The sequence below is a fragment of the Podarcis muralis genome, chromosome 5, assembly GCF_964188315.1.
Source record: "Podarcis muralis chromosome 5, rPodMur119.hap1.1, whole genome shotgun sequence".
Classification (NCBI taxonomy): Eukaryota; Metazoa; Chordata; class Lepidosauria; order Squamata; family Lacertidae; genus Podarcis; species Podarcis muralis.
In genome coordinates, this window is record NC_135659.1 from 61,687,681 (window position 1) to 61,706,326 (window position 18,646).

Consider the following 18,646-nt stretch of genomic DNA (forward strand, 5'->3'; position numbering starts at 1 on the left):
TTATTCTGAAAATTGTAGTCATACAAAGTTCTAGACCAGGGATGGGGAAAGTGTGGCATTCCAGAAGTTGTCTGACTGCAAGTCCCATCAGCTGCAGACAGCATGGCTAATGGTCAAGAACAATGGTAGCTGTAGCACCATTTGGAGGGCCACAGGTTCCTCTTCCCTGTCCTAGGCCGTCTCACTGAAGGGAGAGCTGTATGGACTGACCCAGAGCCAGCTTTCTGTTATAAGAAGGCAAAACATCACTACAGAATCTAGTAGGAATTGTACTGCTAGAAAATTTGCAGGCTCACTCAAGCGTTTTGTAATACTAGCAAGAGCTTCAAAATAGTTCCACAGATGCAGTTTGTAAACCCACAAACAACTAAATTGCTTTTAATTTACATGAAGATTTGTAATGGAAATGGAAAAAACAAGGGTTTCCAAAGACACAAGGCCAAACTGCATTTAGAACTAGCTACACAGAACTCCCAAAATTCTCTAGGATACAGGAGCAAGACAGGAGGAGATGTGCTTAGATTGACGGACTTGAATGGTGAATATTTAAGTCGGAGTCAACCAACAAATCTTCAGTTGGTCTTCCTCTCAATGAAGCAATCAATCTTAGCTTCGCTTTTGAGATGCTGTGACTTTAAAAGGACATATTCAAAGGGGGAGGCAGTACACTACACAAATTGACTACCTGAACTGAAGAAAGTGCTGCAAGGACTTGGACACTTTCGAGGGGCCGCCTCAGAGCTCTCTCCAGGCATCCCACTCATGTGGAGGTAAGTGGAGATGCGGCTGGCTTGGACAGCCACCAGATTGCCACCAACACCTAGAAAGAACGAGGAGAGAGAAAGAGAGAGAGAACCATTGAAATAGCTTCCCTGAAGCATCCGGAACCAATTCCTGGACCACTTCAATATATCCCCCAATCCTTTTTGCACATGCTTGTAGCTGTCCTTCCTAAGGTGTCACTTAAAAAAAAAACAACATCTCTTACTATTAATTATATCTCACCTTTCAGAATACTTCCAATGTTGGTGAAACAAGTAACATTAAATTACATTTTAAAAATACACAATGAATCAATCCCTGATTAAATAAATCATGAAAGTTGTTCCCAGTAGGCATTTGGTAGTAGAAAGGCCTGGGACATGTGTGAATGTGCAATCGGTGCAAGTGAAAAGAAACTCACCGTTTATAACCGGCGTAAAGACTGCCATCCCTGCAAAATTTGGATCTGACACAGTTTTATCCAATATCAGTCCTCCAACACTGTAACAACAAAATGGAAGAAAATGAAGAAAACATTCAGGGCAGAATAGCTATCTGCACAAAAGAGCTACTGCCAACTTAGCAACATTTTGGTTTTCAATGATGCAATGAAATCACTCAGTGAATTACTACGATTCCTAAAAAACTTTATTTGAAAGGTTTCTTTGAAGTGTATAAAGTGCTTTTGAACCAACTGACATCCAGTCATTTGCGGTCTGTCTTCACTGAGGCCAAGAAAAGAGTCAAAAGCAGGCCATTTTAACGATGGATTTCACAAAACTAGTTTCATGTGACTAAATGATGTGGTAAAAGAGCCACTCTCAGTCTTACTCTGAATAGTTTGCCCAATTAAAGGTCGACCCAATATAGAACAGAAATGCCTGCTTCCCCCCAACAATTTTATCTGCTTCTTAAGCAGCAGACAGACCACGTGGCTCAGAGTCTGAGGCCAAGACATCCTTCCTAGAGAGCGGCCCCTTGCCACCTTCTTACCTGCTAATAGCCATGGCAATGATGACTGGTTCCCAGCCAGAGTACAGCACCTCCCGGGTTGCTGGATTCTTCTTGGCAATGATGATCCAAAGGGGCAGCAGGGCAACAAAGAAAGCACACACCAGTGGATTCACATAGGCTTTCTCCTCTGAGTGGGAAAAAGAAACCAGAGGTCAAAGAACCACCATCGCAGGGTGAAAGACAGCAGTTCGTGGCAAGACAACCATCATATTGCATTTTCACTCACTGAAGAAGGCAGTCTATTTTGCCACGCTTAGGATTTAAATTCTACACAAGGCCAAAGGTAATCTTTGATATCTGCTGACGCAACACACATTCCAATGAATGTAGTATTCTAAGGTCACAACAACTCATATTTATTTTAGAAGTTCAAATGCACTGTTCCCTGCACTACGCATGGGCAGGATGCTACAGTCCCTGTTGGGTTACCTCTCAGTCCACATGGCTGACTGAGATCATTGCAGGACCAGTATCAGTTTAGGTGCAGAGAGTGCCTTTGGGCCACAAGTTTCCCATGACTTCAATATGTCCTAACCTTCACTGTAGAGGGCATAACGGTCTTGCTAAGGAGAACCGTAGCACAGCAACCCAAACCTTCTGACCTAAAAAATGCATTTGCAGTGATACTTTATTAGATTTCACATGGATGCAGTTAGAGCAGCCTTTCCCACTTACGACTCCCAGCTGGCATAGACAATGGGGATGGTGGAGCTAGAGTTAGGCGCTGGAGCCTGCAAGTGGGAGATTCAGCAGTAATGCACTCTCTCCCCTTGAAACTGCCTTGAAATAGGCAGTTTAGATATTTCTGGAGTAGTATATTATCATCTGTCCTCCAGGTCAAAAATACTTGGATACTTTTCAAGTAGTACCATCTCCCATATGCACGGACATCTGTGGCAGCTGTTACTATTCTTCTTAATATACAAGCAAAGCAGAGGAATGTAGTTGAATCCCCACCAAAACAGCCATTCAAAAACAGGACAGAAGAACTTTTTTTCTCATAATCTCCGCAGTAATAAACTACAGATGTTTGAGCAGATGTAAAGACAGCTCACTGTAAAACATGATTTGGGAACAGGGAATCAGCAACCTTCCCTTCCCTCTCCATTCCATTGTCAAAACCACTCGTGGTTTAAAGTTACAAGTGCACCATTGTGAAACAATGGCTTCCCTGGAAAGGCAAAAAAGTCGAAACCATGGTTATGAGGGAACCTGGTTGGCATTAATCATGGTTGGCGTGAGTGCACATGTAACAGGAGAAGTGGGATGGGAATGAGGACAGAGGACAGCGGAGGGGTAGCACACATCTGAGATCAGCTTCCGATTTGCAAGCCATGCTTGCCGGGAGCCAGCATCAGGTGTGCACCAGACACCAGTACAAATGTGAATTCACCTTATAAATGAGTCTGCTGGGAATAGGCTTGGGAATTTTACAGGGAATGAACAGAATGATTCATACAGAACACAGTCATGCAATCGCCTTCAGCTGACCTAGTTCGATGTAGAGACCCCAGCTGATTCCAGAGAGCAGGGCAAGTGTGATGAGGTCACCGAGACTGGCAGCTATAGGCGTAGCCACATTATCAGGGTTGATGCCCATCTTTCTGGAGCCAATGATTACGCCAATCATGATCATGCCTAGACACCAGAGAAAGGAAATGTTTCAGTCTTGCTGCAAAGGTACTGCAGGCAGAGCACCTCTTCTTCCCTCCTTATATAGCATTTGCTCCTTACCCAGGACAAGGGAGGCTATGAAGGCTGTGGCCACACTACTGGCACAGAGGAGAATGGCATGGCCAATGCTGAAGTGCCCATCTGGGATCCAGCCAAATATCACTGCAGCAATTGAAGCCAGAAAGCCAACCACCGTTGCTTGAACCTAGAAGATGAAGTCAGGCATTAGTCGGAGAAAAAGAACTTGAAGCTCCTATTCCCATTTGTGCAGAATCATTCAGGAAGCTACTGCAATTTAACAGCAGTCATAGAGGTTACTGCGTGTCCTGACCAACACTGCATTCTCACTGTTGCTGGAGCCAGCCAAGCCAGCCCAGCCAGCCCCTTTGCTCTGAAGACACAGGCTTCCTATTCATTGGGTCAAACACAAAGGATACACATCTTCTTCCAGGCTATGGCAGAAGGTGAGGGTGGGGCATGGAGAGACATTCTTTTTGCACACAGACTCTAAATATTGCAAACAAACTTGATAGCAGGGGTGTCTGGCACTATGCTGCTCATTCTTTAGACTTGGTGATCACATGATGGATGCATTCAGAAATTGTGGAGAAACTGACAGTTAGGACTTTAGTCTCCTTACAAGCTGCCCTTCATGTTTAAAGACATCATAGGTAAAGGTAAAGGTACCCCTGTTCGTACGGGCCAGTCTTGACAGGCTCTAGGGTTGTGCGCTCATCTCACTCTAGAGGCCATGAGCCGGCGCCGTCCGCAGACACTTCCGGGTCACGTGGCCAGTGTGACATCGCTGCTCTGGCGAGCCAGCGCAGCACACGGAACGCCGTTTACCTTCCCACTATAAAGCGGTACCTATTTATCTACTTGCACTTAGGGGTGCTTTTGAACTGCTAGGTGGGCAGGAGCTCGGACCGAAAGACGGGAGCTCACCCCGCCGCGGGGATTCGAACCGCCGACCATACGATCGGCAAGTCCTAGGCACTGTGGTTTTACCCACAGCGCCACCCGCGTCCCAAAGACATCATACTCTTGCCCAAAATTCACCTGAATTAGAGCCATGTTCCCTATTATCATCTTCCAAAGCTCTTTGGGAGTGTCCATTTGCCCAATATTAGCCTGCAAGATAAAACAGAGATTAAACGTTATATTTCAACATAAAGCAAATGGACCAATGCATTCTGAACTGGTTTTCAAATAATGCTTACAGCTAAACCACAGATTTTAATGTGTAGGGAGCTGGTATTATAAGTCTAGGCTTTGGCAACATTTTGGCATGTGGATCAGTTGAAGCAGTCGCAGTGGACGCTCGGCTTGCGAACGTGATCCATATGGGATGCATGTTCGCAATCCACGTCTGCGCACGCGCAGGTTGCAATTTGACGCTTCTGCACATGCGCAAAGCGCAATTTAGCACTTCTGTGCATGTGCCACCGCTGAAACCTAGAAGTAACCCGTTCCTGTACTTCTGGGTTTCGGCGGTCCGCAACCTGAAAAAATGCAACCTGAAGCGGCTGTAACCTGAGGTATGACTGTATTATTATTACATTCATTTATATACCTTGCATATATAACTAAGTTTAGTTGCCCTGGTCCCACAGCCCAATATAAGCTGTGTTACTCAGGTTCAGCAAAAAGGTCCAACTCAAGGTTAGAAGAACTGGAGTGAACTTCCATAGCATATTGATGTTTTATGGAGTTATTGCATGACAGTGCAATAGGCAAACTGTACCAGGGAAAACTCCCAATTCTTTGCTCAGAAAAAAACCAGTTGCCTTTCATTCCACCTGAAGATAAGGAAGGGAAGATAATGTGAAGTGGTACAAGCAAAGAACCACTTGCTGTTTAAGGCGCAGAACCCCCACGGCTCTGTCCAAGAATGATTTCCATTACTGCTCACAACATCAGTTATCACAAGGACTAGAAACATGCTTTTCACCAAGTCACAAGAGACTTAAAAAGAGCCAAGTTAACACAGCATAGCCATGGATCTGAAATCATCGGTAGCCTTAGATACATAATGCCTTAAAAGAGCTTGCTAACAGTTACTGTAAAAATATATTGTGCAACTTTTCATTATTTTTGGGGGTCCCAGGACCCAGACCCCTTCGACTTATGCTTAATTTCATTTATTGGAATCTTGAAAACTGAAAGGGTCCCTGTGGACTCAAGTAATGGAATTAAACGCTCATGTCAATTGGACTCAGAGAAGAAACACACCGCTGGCAGATACCCAAGAAGTAACTTCAGAGAATGAATAAAGCTTATCCAGAATACAAACACTCTACCCACTACACAGCCTGCTTAAACAGTGAAAGGCCTTACTCCGTTGGAAGGGGTCACTCATAAAATAAATTGTGTCAAATCTGTACCTCAGACACCACCATGGTTTTGAGTCTTGGAAGACCTGCTCCTTGCCTTGCAGGCCTGACTGACTGCAGCTACAGAAGCTGAGGGTTCTGATGAGGCCAGAGGCCATCTTGGCTGCTTTCCCAGTCTGGGCTAGGTTTTAGATCAATTATCCTTTGAGACAATTTCTGAGCAGCCCAGGAGATACTGCTGTGTAACTCCTTATTGCACCATCAGAAGCCATAAACCACTGAGAGGAATCTGTAATGCGGCACTAGGGTGACCATATGTCACCGGCTCAGTTGTGACAGGCCAGCTCCACTAGGCCTCCTCTCTCTCTGCTGTCACCTGGGGGCAGCCATTTTCTCAGGCTGCCTCAGTAGGAGAGACAGGAATCAGGGTTCATTGCATCCGCTTTGCCAAAGACTTAGCTCCATCAGGCACCTCCTGCCTCTGAACTGTGCTAGCTAGTCAATATGGGAACAACTGTCTAGAAATAGGCGCATGAGCTTAGAGTTCTATTTTCCTCTTTCCTCCTTCTCCCTTTTTCCTTGTGTGTTGTTTACTTATTTATTTATTTGAATGTAAGCCTGCGGGTAGGGAGTGTCTTGTTTTGATTCCATGTAAGCTGCGCTGGAAGCCTTTTGGCTGAAGAGTGGGGTCCCACTGCTCTAAATAAATAAATATTTGTGGTGAGAAAAGTGTAACACACGAACTAGGAAATTATGAATGTGCACAGCAGCACTAACTACTTCTGGCAGCTGGTCAAAGGCTCATCACTGTCATGGAAATCATTGCCTGCCATTTCCACAACCTTACATTCAGTCCATAAATCGTGTGGTCTTATTTCTGCACACGCAGAAAGAAAAACTGCCATCAGCAATGGAATTTCCAGCAAACAAAAGAGGCTTAAAGCAGCCCTAATTTAGACGCATTCCACCCAGAAGAGTGGGATCCAAGTCATGCAGTGCTAAAATTGCTGCTACTTTTGTTGTGAATTTGGCCCAGAGACTCCTTGTTCTCGTGCAATTAGGTTAGGGTATCAGCATAACCTGACTGTAGGCAAACACAAATTTTTAATCCCCTGTGCAGGAGAGAGAGAGAGAAAAAATATTAAATGGCAAAAAAACAAAACCCTATTTTGGGAGTCTTAATGCGCAGCTAATGAGAAGCTGTACTAAGCTTCCTTCCCACACAGCAAGCCTAATGACCAAGCCCCCGGAAGACCTCCTTCAAGAAGCCTCTCCTGATTTCTTCCCACTGCAGGTGGGCCCCCCGTGGATCCTTTTCCTTGAGAAAGGAGTCCATGTGATTTCAACACATATGAACTCAACTGCAGCCTTCAAGAAATAAAAGTTTATCTTTAACAAACAGCCCAACAAGTACTGAAGCGGAGCTGTTTTCTACCTCTAGCACTGTCCTGCAACCTTGTTTTAGAAAGGTTTGCATCTCATCCCCCTCAATGCAATTCTGCTAAGAGAATGGTTTGCAAAGTGGCATCCAGGGATCTCTGTGCAAGCACCAGCTCCTCTTCACATAGATGTTCTCAGGCTGCTACACATGCCAGGTTTTCAGCGTGGGGAAAAGCCATATCCAGATGTTGATTGGAACACGCAACAATGTCACTGGCTTTCCCACTATCTATCAATATACACGGGCTTCCCGCTTACTGATTTCCTCTCTCTCTCTCTCTAATTTTTATTAAATTTTCTGTTTTACAATTTAGAATACTCATTTTACATCCTTAAGATATCAATGACTTCCCTTCTCTTTCCATGATTTATTTTACACATCATAAATCCCTGCATATTTTACAAAAACTATACCATTCAGTATTCCATTATTGCATCCATAAAAACCTATTTACACTGTTGGATTTATCTTAACGCTGCCAGCGTTTTCAGCTGTACACAGTTATTTCCCATATAGTCAATAAACGTTTTCCGATCTTCTTTAAACATATATTCTTCTTGTTCTCTTATTCTATATGTTAAGTTTGCAAATTGTGCATATTCTGTCAGCTTAAGTTGCCATTCTTTTTTGGTTGGGACCTCGTTCGTTTTCCATTTTTGGGCTAACAAAACACGGGCCGCAGTAGTAGCACACATAAATAACCATTTTTGATACCTGGGAATTTCAATCTGAATTATCCTCAACAGAAAGGACTCTGGGGTTTTTTTTGGGGGGGAGTACTTTTAAACATTTCCCCCCAATTAATTATGGATCATTTCCCAATACTCTTTTACCCATTTACAAGTCCACCACATATAAAAGAATGTTCCCCCACCTCTTTGCATGGAGGAGCTGCTTGCTGATTTCCCATGGGCATCCCATTGGCCACTGTGATAATAGGATGGAGGGCTAGAGGGGCCACTGACCTGTCACAGTAGGCTCCTCTTATGGTTCTTTTGTAGAGTCAAATAAGAAGCCTATTGGAAATCAAGCCTTAGGAGAGAGTTAGGCATGTTTAGACTGGAGAAGAGGAGACTGAGAAGGGCTGCAGACATAAAAAAAAGATGGAGCAAGCTTGTTTTCTGCTGATCCAGAGGGTCGGACCCAAACGATTGGATTCAAATTACAAGGTAGGAAATTCCAACCAAACACAAGGAAGAACTCTCTGACAGTAAGAACTGCTTGACAGTGGAACAGACCTACCTCAAAGGTGGAGGGCTCACCTTCTTTGGAGTTTTTATTTTATTTTATGTTATTCGAGTTCAGGATTTTTACATACATATATTATCTCCTTCCAATTTTTAAATTTCCCGTACAGTTTATTGGAGGTTTTTAAACAGAGGTTGGCTGGCCATCTGTCAGGATTCTTAGCTGTGATTCCCAGATTGAAGAGAATTGGAAAAGATTGCCCTTGGGGTCCTTTCCAATGTTATAATTCTATTTCCAAAACTCAATGAAGGTAAGCTGGAAAGGAGTAATGTTGAACTAGGACAAACAGCAGGTATGACTGTGAAGGAGACGTCATTAACTCCACTCACAGCAAGTTTTGGCTATTTAGTGAACTGGCATTCACAATCAAACTGCAGACTAAGCCACAGAATGCATTATGTACGGTAAATATTACGCTGTTAAATATACTATCTCATCTACTGATAGCATTGAATGTTTGAATGAAGGGCCCCAATACTAGGCTTTGCCCCAGGAACGTTGAGGTTCTGCAGACCACCTGACCGGCGGCAGATGCTATTAAGCAACTCAGCTCCCTACACCCAAGGACTTGCCAGAGTGACAAGAGGAGGGTGGGAAACAGTAAAAAGCTTTCTACCCAGCAAGAGGGAGTCTCATTTCCCTGCCAGGACTCTCTTGTTGCCAGTGCCACTAAGCTCTGCTGGAATGTAGCAGAAGCTTAAGTGGTATGACTGCGGCTCAAGTCCTAGGAAGCACGGCTCAGAGCAAGAACTATTTAGAGAAAGGAAATAGTGCCCAAGTCAAGGTCATGACAGAGAGTGTTGGCGAGTTTATGGGAGATGTGTCAAACTCAAGCCCAAGCAGCATTTGTGGAGGATTCAGGGTAACCAATTCAGATACTTTTTCAGGGTGGGTGGGGAGACCGAGGAAGGCAGTGGCGGCAGGATGAAGGCCGTAGAATAATCACTTTCCAGCAGCTGTTTACTTACTGCATTATTCTGGGAGATGTACTATCTGTCAAGTTCCTTTGTCCCCTCACACCCTCAGATTTTGAGAATGGTCCCCAGGTGAGTGATTGGAATACCTTCAGCCTCATGAGACGATAGGTTATGCAGCCTTACTTCACATCTGGACTATGGCATTAAGGAGATATTCCAAGGCACCCGTAGAAATAGATACACTGAAAATCAACAGCTCCTGGGAAGGAGAGCTACACACTGAAGGCAAAACCTTATTGCATCTCTACTCTTGCCCCAGCCACATGGCAGTTCTCTCCATCACCGGAAGACAGATAGGGGTCGAACTACATGTTGCTATAATTGCACTGTTCTAAGTGATACACCAGTGCCATTGTTTTAAATTAAAAACAAGCACAGGGCCCCCCAAGGAAGATCAGGATCAGTGTGAATAGGGAGAGGGAAGTTTCTTCCATCTCTCACCTTGACCCCCCCCCCAAAAAAAAACCACTACAGTAGTTAGTAGGAGCATCAGTAGCACAGTGGGGTGACCTGTGCAGCAAATTGGAATAGTAAAATAATAATACTTCCATTGCTTTGCTATTACCATTATGTCGGGGGGCGGGCAGTAATAGGCCAGTGTTAAGCCTCCTCTCTCCACAAATTGTGGTCCCAGTGTGGATCAAGCCCCCTGCATTTGGTTGCAATTCTTTAAACACACTGATGTGACACCATTAAAGCAGCATGCAACTATGCCCAAGGTTTCAGGGATTTCAATGTCCACAGGACAATCTGACCAAGCCTTTAAAGCCGCTTATACAAGAATGAATGGAGCAGGGGCCAGGTAACTCAGGGAAGCAAAAGCAGACATTGGTTTCTGCATTGTTCCTTACAGCTGTGCTGAAAAGGAGTTTGTTCCACCATCCAGCCGATCAAGAGGTAGGTGCTTGGTGCAAGTTGAAATCAGTGCATCCAAGATTGATTAGGAAAAGCCAAGAAACAGAGGATGCTTGCACAAGGTGCCTGGCATAACTCATGGTGCAGCAGACTCATTCCTCTTCCATATTGGCAGGGCAGGATACCGTTATGGTAAGTGCTCTGACTTCGTGGTCTTGCTGCCTACTTCAGCATTGGCAAGGGAATGAAGCAAATGGCAGCCTGTCCAATGCTGAGCTTGCACCATGAAGGTGTCCAAGCACCAGAGTGCAACAAGCATTGTTTCAAGGAGTCTCCATGCAGCAACACAGCTAGGATGAAAAAGCCTTTTGTCCTGCTCACATTCTTTGGGGTGTGGGGAGAAGAACACCTCCCACTGACAAATGGACAGAATGCCTATGCCAAGATATGGGATCCATTCCAACTCTGGACAAAGTATGCCTTTGCCTCTTTTTGCCCTTTCTGTACAGTGGGAACAATCAGCTTGCCTCCTTTCATGAAGAACCGGGTGGAGAAGTGCCAAGCAGACGTCGGGCATCACTCAAAATCATCGAACGGGGACAGAATGTCAGAATGCAACTTAACTGTTTTAGCTGGTGAAAATATACAGAAAGACTGCAGCTAAGCAAATGCTGCATCAATGTTTAGATGTTCCAATAGTCAGCAGAAATGGTGGCAGAAATGGGCCAGATGGTTAAGTAAGGCTCACAAAGCATTGCCCTAACCCTCACAACTCTCTTGTACTTCTCTCTACATTACATGGGGGTATGCTACCACTTGGATCTCCAATAGCATGGAGACATGGAGATTCAAGCAAATACTGCAGAACCCACATCATTTTAGGCACTGCATTCCTCAATCACAGGCTTCTTTTCCAAGAGCCAAACTGGACTAGCAGGGCAAGTGTTTGGTTCCACACCTGTATAGTGGTACCTCGGGTTACATACGCTTCAGGTTACAGACTCCGCCAACCCAGAAATAGTGCTTCAGGTTAAGAACTTTGCTTCAGGATGAGAACAGAAATTGTGCTCCTGTGGCGCGGCGGCCCCATTAGCTGAAGTGGTGCTTCAGGTTAAGAACAGTTTCAGGTTAAGTACGTACCTCTGGAACGAATTAAGTACTTAATCTGAGGTACCACTGTATTTGCTAATAGGGGGAACTGTGGGCGGGGGGAGGGGATGGTGGGGGAGAGAATAAGCAGGGAAAGAGTGTTTCACTCCTGCCAGTTCTCCAGTACAAATCCCTTTCAACAAATGCTCTCCTGCTGCAAGGATCCCACCATGAGTTGCACGGATACAGGAACTCATTGTTTCCCCTCTTGGTATCTCCTTAGCCTATATTTCAAGCACACTTGTTCAACAAAGCAATTTTCAAGGGTATCTGAATATAAGAAAACAGATTTAATCCACAAACCAAGACACACACCCAGCAATGTAGCGTCTCGCCCCAGGATCTATTCCCAAAGGTTAGGTTTTTGGCAACATTTCTTCTTATTTGGCGATCACTTGTAGCCGAGTAAGATTGTCTTCCATAAACACGATTTATGTACTTCCACGAGGGGGAGGGCCCAGCAAGTCAAAGAAATATCAAACACGGAGTCAACAACTATTTGGGCCTCTTTGCCTGAGATGTGATATCTACTGCCAATGGATTTTGATATCAATCAGAAAAATAAGTAGGATTTCAGTGACTCCAAGATCAAGAGTGCTTCAATATGACAATTTATTGTGGACTTGGTGGTGTTCATACGTGCAATATTTTCCCCACAATATCCACACAACATCTCCCTTATCAAAATGCTATCCCATATTCCCAATTTAATCCCAATTTACCATGTCTGCATTGTTGTTTTCACAGAAACTGTAAAAATAGATTAAATGGGAAAACAAAGGATGACATTCTGATGAGGATGGCATTGTACGGATGTGGTGCAAAACTTGTAACATGAGCAGAACCCTGAATCCACAACAAACTGTGACATTTAAGCACAGTAAGAGGATTAAAAAAAATATTTTTTTACTTAAAACTTACTTATCTTTTTCCCCTTACAAATGCAGTTCCAGAGTGGGATTACAACTAAAACAGTTTTAAATACATAAAAACAAGGCAAACAATTTGCAACCAGAACTAAAGACAAACATCAACACTGGCACTCGCCAAAAGCACTCCACCAAAAGCCTAGGTAAATATCTAGGTCTTCAGTTGGTGTCAGAAGCTTAAAAGGAATAGGCACCAGCCATATCTAGGAATAGAGAGAGAAGGCCACTATTTCTGAACACTTAGGCTGTACAATTTGAGATACCAATGAACTTGTTTATTTCTTTGCACCTCTGCACTTATACAGTAGTGCCTCGCAAGACGAAAATAATCTGTTCCGCGAGTCTCTTCGTCTAGCGGTTTTTTCATCTTGCGAAGCCACCCTATTAGCGGCTTAGCGGATTAGCGCTATTAGCGGTTTAGCGGCTATTAAAGGCTTAGCGGCTAAAAGGCTATTAGCGGCTTAGCGGCTAAAAGGCTATTAGCGGCTTAGCGGCTTAGAAAAGGGGGGGGGGAGCGAAAAAAATCACAAGACTCGCAAGACATTTCCGTCTTGCGAAGCAAGCCCATAGGGGAAATCGTCTTGCGAAGCGCATCGAAAAACTGAAAACCCTTTCGTCTAGCGGGTTTTTTGTCTTGCGAGGCATTTGTCTTGCGGGGCACCACTGTACTGGAGTGCAGGGATACTCTCTAGGGGAACTTCCTCTAAAGCACATGTTTTCCAAGTGTCTCACAACATTCTAGAAATACGAATTGAGAGTCAGGAGCTAGGAGTTGTTTAGGTTGCACTCATGCAAGAAATCAATGAGCTGCGCTATGCTCAGCAAACAACCAAGTGAGCACAAGTGGTCTCAGAATCTAAATCTAGGAGGATCATAGCGGCTTGATTAGGGAAAAGCCTTCCAGCTTTCCCTCTATAAAGGATAAGACTGGCTGTTCCTTGGTTGCTTTCCAACAACCCTCATGAATCCATCAAAACACAACTTGCTTGGGGCAGCTTGTTGTTGGCGGAGGAAGAAGAGAAAAATGAGCAGAGGCATGGATCGAAGTCATTCTTCCATTCAGACAAGGGTGGTGGTTTCCAACAACTCCTCTACTTGTGGTCCCCCAGATCATAGCCCACACCACTCCCAAGGTCCCAAAAACAGATTTTCAGGAGGCAGAGAAGAATGGGGTAGATGCACTTTCATTCATTCCTTGGTGTCTCCACACCTAGAGACAGCGCATGCCTGGAATAGAGGTTGGCTACATTTAGACTTTGTTGTTTTTCTATAGGCACACGAAAGCAGCCTTTGTGCTCACTACTTGAATCAAAGAGCACCTGGTTATGCTACAGGGAAAAGGGAAAAGCAATGCTGTGGCTCGGGCAGCAGTGTTTTTAGAGATTGTGATGCTGAACTAATCAAAGTGCCAACCGTGGCTAACTTCACACACATCTCCCGACGTTGTCAAACCTTTATGAGCTGGCCATCTCTACGTTCAGAAACATCCAGCTCTCTGTCCGAAATATCTCCATCTGAAGAGATTAAGCATGTTCCTAGTCCTCATTGTTTGCTTGAAAGGTATACACAGGCTAGAGGTCATTTCAAGGAATCAAGGGGGAGAAGTCCCAGTCAACACCTCTTCAAGGTAAATGTAGGGCAGCCGGGGGGGGGGGGCAGATATAAAGCTACCTGCCTGACAAGACCAAAATACTCACAGCTGTAGAGAGCCGAGATGCTAGTGTCATCTCCAAGTTTCCCTTCAGTCCCAGGAGTGCTGGAACCAGGATGAAGACTTCGGTCACATACTTGAAGACATCCCAGTGCTGCAAAAATCAAGGAAATCAGTTCAGAATCTAGGAAAAGGCGATCGTTTAAAAAGAAGCAGTTATTTATTGAGACGCATTATTAGGAACCTTATGATTCTCTAACAGCGTATTAGGATGTCTTCAGAGTTCAAGCAGCAGCAAACTAGCTACTAACCTCGCTGTTACTGTTGTCTTCCTGCCATAAGGGTTGATTCAGCTCAGGAGGGGAGGAAAATGTAATATTCAAATGTACAGGGCAACAGCTAGGTGATAAAGGCAGAAACTAAGCCTGTGTACACATGACTGGCTTAAAACACAAGGTCGCCCCCCCCCACCTACACACCATGTTTTTCAAAGCACCTTTGTAGATTGTTGCACAGTTGCATGTGTTTCTGGGTTTCCCTTTGTGTGTCCACACCAGTGGCCGGAGAGGGGGCTCTGATATAGTCATATGTCATACATTTTAAAATTAGAATTGAAGCAAATTGGGGGAGGGGGACACACCCAAATGCAGCATTTCTCAAGGAACTACAGGATAGATGTAGCTTGTGGCAAGCATCATACGTACACGGCTTCACAAACCAGTGGTTGACGTGCAATGAATGCAGAGTAAACAGGAGCTGTGTACACAGACTGAGCACACTCTAGCCTCTCCTTTGCCATGCACAGGAATTTTGTGACTGATAAAAGACAGATGGCAAGCCTTGCTAAATGCAACAAAGGCCGAGGACAGCAGGATGCTGTTTTGCTTAGGGGTGAAAAATCACCTATTTGCCTCCATAGTCTGGATCACAGAATCTGAGGTCATTCAGGACTCGGGATGTGCCTGGTACAGCTGGGGATCAGACTCTTGGTTCAGATTCCCAGACGAGTGTCTGTCACAAGGCCATCTCCTTCAAGGCCCTGGATTACCACTTCCCGATTAAAACACGCAAAACAGAAACAGAGGCGGAGGTAAAGGGGAGGCAACAAAAACAAGTCTGCTCTCTTCCCATCCTCAAAGCTGTAAATATCCTGTCCCTTCCAGTATAAACCTGAACACGCTGCATAAAGGGCAAACATGGGTTTCTTAGGCAGTGCTAATTACATAGCGCAGACTCTATATGCAGCATCTGGGATGCTTGGGGAGGGAAAACAGACCACAGGAAAGAAATAAAGTCTTGAGGGGAAATCTTAAAATGACCTTTTACTTTCCTCCAGCAAGGTTCTTCTTAAGGTTGTAGTGAATATAGAGCCCTAGTATTACAGTTTGCCCATATTGTGCCAAAGGTATATTTATTTAATCAATTTTTATATTGATTAACTACAAACGCCTCTAAGCTCCGTACAAGAAATGCAATACGGAAAATCAGATAAAACTATAAAATCAGACTTCAGTTAAAATGCCTGCTGGTCTGCTGAAAATTCAACAGGGGAAGGGGCCTATCTGTTCTTAACTGGAAGGGAGTTCCATAGAATTGGACCCCCCACCACTAAATGCACAGATCCTGGTAGATATAGATGTTAATTAGCATTACGGACAATTGTATCCAAAGCTGCTGTTTATGAAGAAGCCAAGTTCCTCTCTACCTGCTCTACTCTTGATACAGATCATCCATCAGGGCAACCAAGGCTGATTCAGTCCATAACCACACCTGGATCCAGATTGAAACAGATCCAGGAATTTATATCATCCAGGAACTCCTGCAACTGCTTGGACACCACCTTCTCCATCACCTTACCAAAGATTGGGACATTTGCAAATGGGCAGTGGTGGTTATAGCTCATACGGTCTAGGGTAGGCACCTTCAGGAGTGGGCGCACCCTATTGCCTGCTTAGGCATAGGCAGCTGCCTTGCACCTTGTACAAACCTTTGGTTTTATTTAGCTCAGCCTTGTCTTTTCTGACTGGCAGAGACTGCCCAAATCAAGGGGTCAGGCAGTGCCTTTTGAACTGGTGATGCTAAGGACTTGAACCACCGAGCTACAGTCCCTCCCTATAAACATGACACAGCCTGCCCAAAATACCCCTGAAAAGGTACAGACATCTAACATTACAACTGGTTTGTCTCACAAAAACTGCACAGTAATGGTTATGTGGTGCACATAAATCCTAGCCTGAAGGGATAACTGAAGATACAGTAAGACGTGGTAACTGCCTTGACTGTGCTTTCAGAATGTAACAGATTAAGCATAAATCCTACATGAATACGGGGAGGAAAAACAGAGGTACTCACAGAAAGTAGTGGTTAACCGCAGAAGTAAACCCTATTGAATTCAATGGGGCTTACTCCCGAATAAGTGTGGCTAGGATTGCAGCCTAAAGTAAGGGCCTCTAAAAATATTCCTTTAACCACAATAGTGCTTCAGGGCGCTTTTCGCCTTTAAGGTCGTGGGCGGGAGCCAAGCAGCTCCATTTTCCTCAATGATTATTTTTAGGAGTGACTGGCAGGCAGCTGTGCAAGACGGCTATAGCAAGCGCCTGCTCCTTCACTGGATGTTCCCCAAACTCTGTGTACATGAAACCAGTCACTAATTATCAATATTCACTTTGTGGAGTGAGGGTGGATTTGAGGCTGAGGAAAACTTAAGGTTAAGGACAATCCCCAGGATTGTCCAAATTAAGAACATGAGAAGAACTGCGCCGGATCATCTAGCTCAGCACCCTGTTCTCATATATGTCTGTGGGAAATCACACACAGGATCCGAGCACAAGAGTCCTCTTCCCTCCTGTGGTTCCTAGTAGCTGGTATTCAGAAGCATTACTGGGGCCCCTGACTGTGGAGGCAGAGCCTGAATATTGCCATCATGGCTAGTAGTCATCGATAGCCCTCTCTGAGCCCTCTGAATTTGTCTAGTAGACTTTTTAAGATGGTCTCTTGTGGGTCTCTTGCGCTGTGTGAAAAGTACTTTCTTTTACCTGTTTGGAATCTTCCAACATTATTTGTCCACAAGTGTTAGGAAAGAGGAGGAAAAGGCAGTATTTGGCAGCCTTTAAAAGAAAGCGCCTCTCCTTTGCAAAACCTCCTAGACCTGTTTCTTAACAGCTTCTTTGCTCTCAGGGTCAAAGTAGGTGAAGCATTAAATTAATTTGATGTACAGGTTTGCAAAACCCGCATCAGCTGCTGTGATGGGCTGCTAATGATTGAGATCACAGGAGGCACAGACAGAGAATGCAATGCTTTCTTCCCCTTCTACAGTCTTCAGGCAACTCTTTCCTATGCAGGGGCTATTCGCATTGGGAGGAGAACTCACCAGTGGGGCCAATGGGGTTTCATATACACTTTTGACACGGTAGATAGAGAATCAAGTCTAATATAAAAGACACTGCAAATGAGCAATCTCTTAACCATTCAGCTAAATGTGAGAATTACCCATAAAGGAACACACAACGTGGGTCCTGCTGGCTATTATATGGACACTAAAATATTACTCAGGTTATTTGGGAGAAAGATCTTTGTAAGAATTAATGTCATTCTAAGAATTTATTGTTAAACAACCAGCAAGGTATGGTAAGATAGCATATACCAATACCACTATTCCATGTGTTTAAGTACAGAGGCATTTCAAAAGCTGGGCAAGATTCCTGCAGTGCAGGGGGTTGGACTAGATGACCCTCGGGACCCCTTCAGACTCTACAATCCTATGACTTTAGGTTATGTTTGAGTTTTCTACCCATAACCCCCAAAGTTTGATGCACCAAAGATAGTTTCACTGTATGTTCGTTGCATCACGTTAAGTGGCATTAACAATACAAGTCGAACCAAATTCCTTCCTCATAAACCCCTTAAAGGTCTTGCTTTACTTTTCTGGAGATTGGAATAAAGTAAGTGAACTCATATCAAATTGTGTTAGGGTCCTGCATTGCAGGGGGGTTGGACTAGATGACCCTCTGGCCCCTTTCCAATCTATACTTCTGTGATTCCATGATCAACACTGGCAGACACTGATTAGAAAACAATGAGCTAAGAGTCCAGAGATAAAAATAAGAATGCAGAGAGTTTCTTTCCAGGCAGAAAAAGTTAGCTGTATGAAACTTAATATGAGAGTGAATGTAACTCATTTTCATTCTCTCGATTTTTCCACAGCTCGGAGGCTACAGTTCAACCACGAAGCAAAGCTTAAGAACAAGCAATTTAGGCAGGAAGCATTTTCAAAACATGTCAGACTAAGTAAAACGATGAATTAGGCATCGGAGCAGAGACTTTGGGGATCACAATATCAAGTTATTTTTCTCTAATATTCCTGACAGGTTCCTTGGTGCCTGCACTTGAAGCTGGAGCAGGCAGAGGATCCGCTAGGAGTTGTAACTGGATCCAGCGGGAATACAATCCAAGTAGGGATGTTCCCTAAGGGAGAAGAAGCTCTTTCCAAGGAAAGGAAACAAGAGCCTTCACTTACGCCAACTCCCTTTTAATACACGCAAGGCCAAACCTACTGGCGTATTTAGAACCATGATCAGGATATTACCGGCTCCTGCAGAGGGTAAATATTGCTG

The 18,646-nt window shown here is 44.3% G+C and overlaps 1 protein-coding gene across 1 annotated transcript in view; it reads right to left on the reverse strand.

Moving 5' to 3' along the window:
- Positions 1-18,646, reverse strand: part of SLC41A1 (solute carrier family 41 member 1) — a 39,495-nt gene that overhangs the window by 9,464 nt on the left and 11,385 nt on the right. Inside the window, exons 3-9 of the mRNA XM_028734353.2 lie at positions 14,080-14,187; positions 4,510-4,581; positions 3,511-3,655; positions 3,268-3,414; positions 1,756-1,903; positions 1,184-1,263; positions 686-820 (exon numbers count right to left, since the gene is read on the reverse strand). Coding sequence (XP_028590186.2) covers positions 686-820; positions 1,184-1,263; positions 1,756-1,903; positions 3,268-3,414; positions 3,511-3,655; positions 4,510-4,581; positions 14,080-14,187 — 835 coding nt within the window. The remainder of the gene's footprint in view (positions 1-685; positions 821-1,183; positions 1,264-1,755; positions 1,904-3,267; positions 3,415-3,510; positions 3,656-4,509; positions 4,582-14,079; positions 14,188-18,646) is intronic.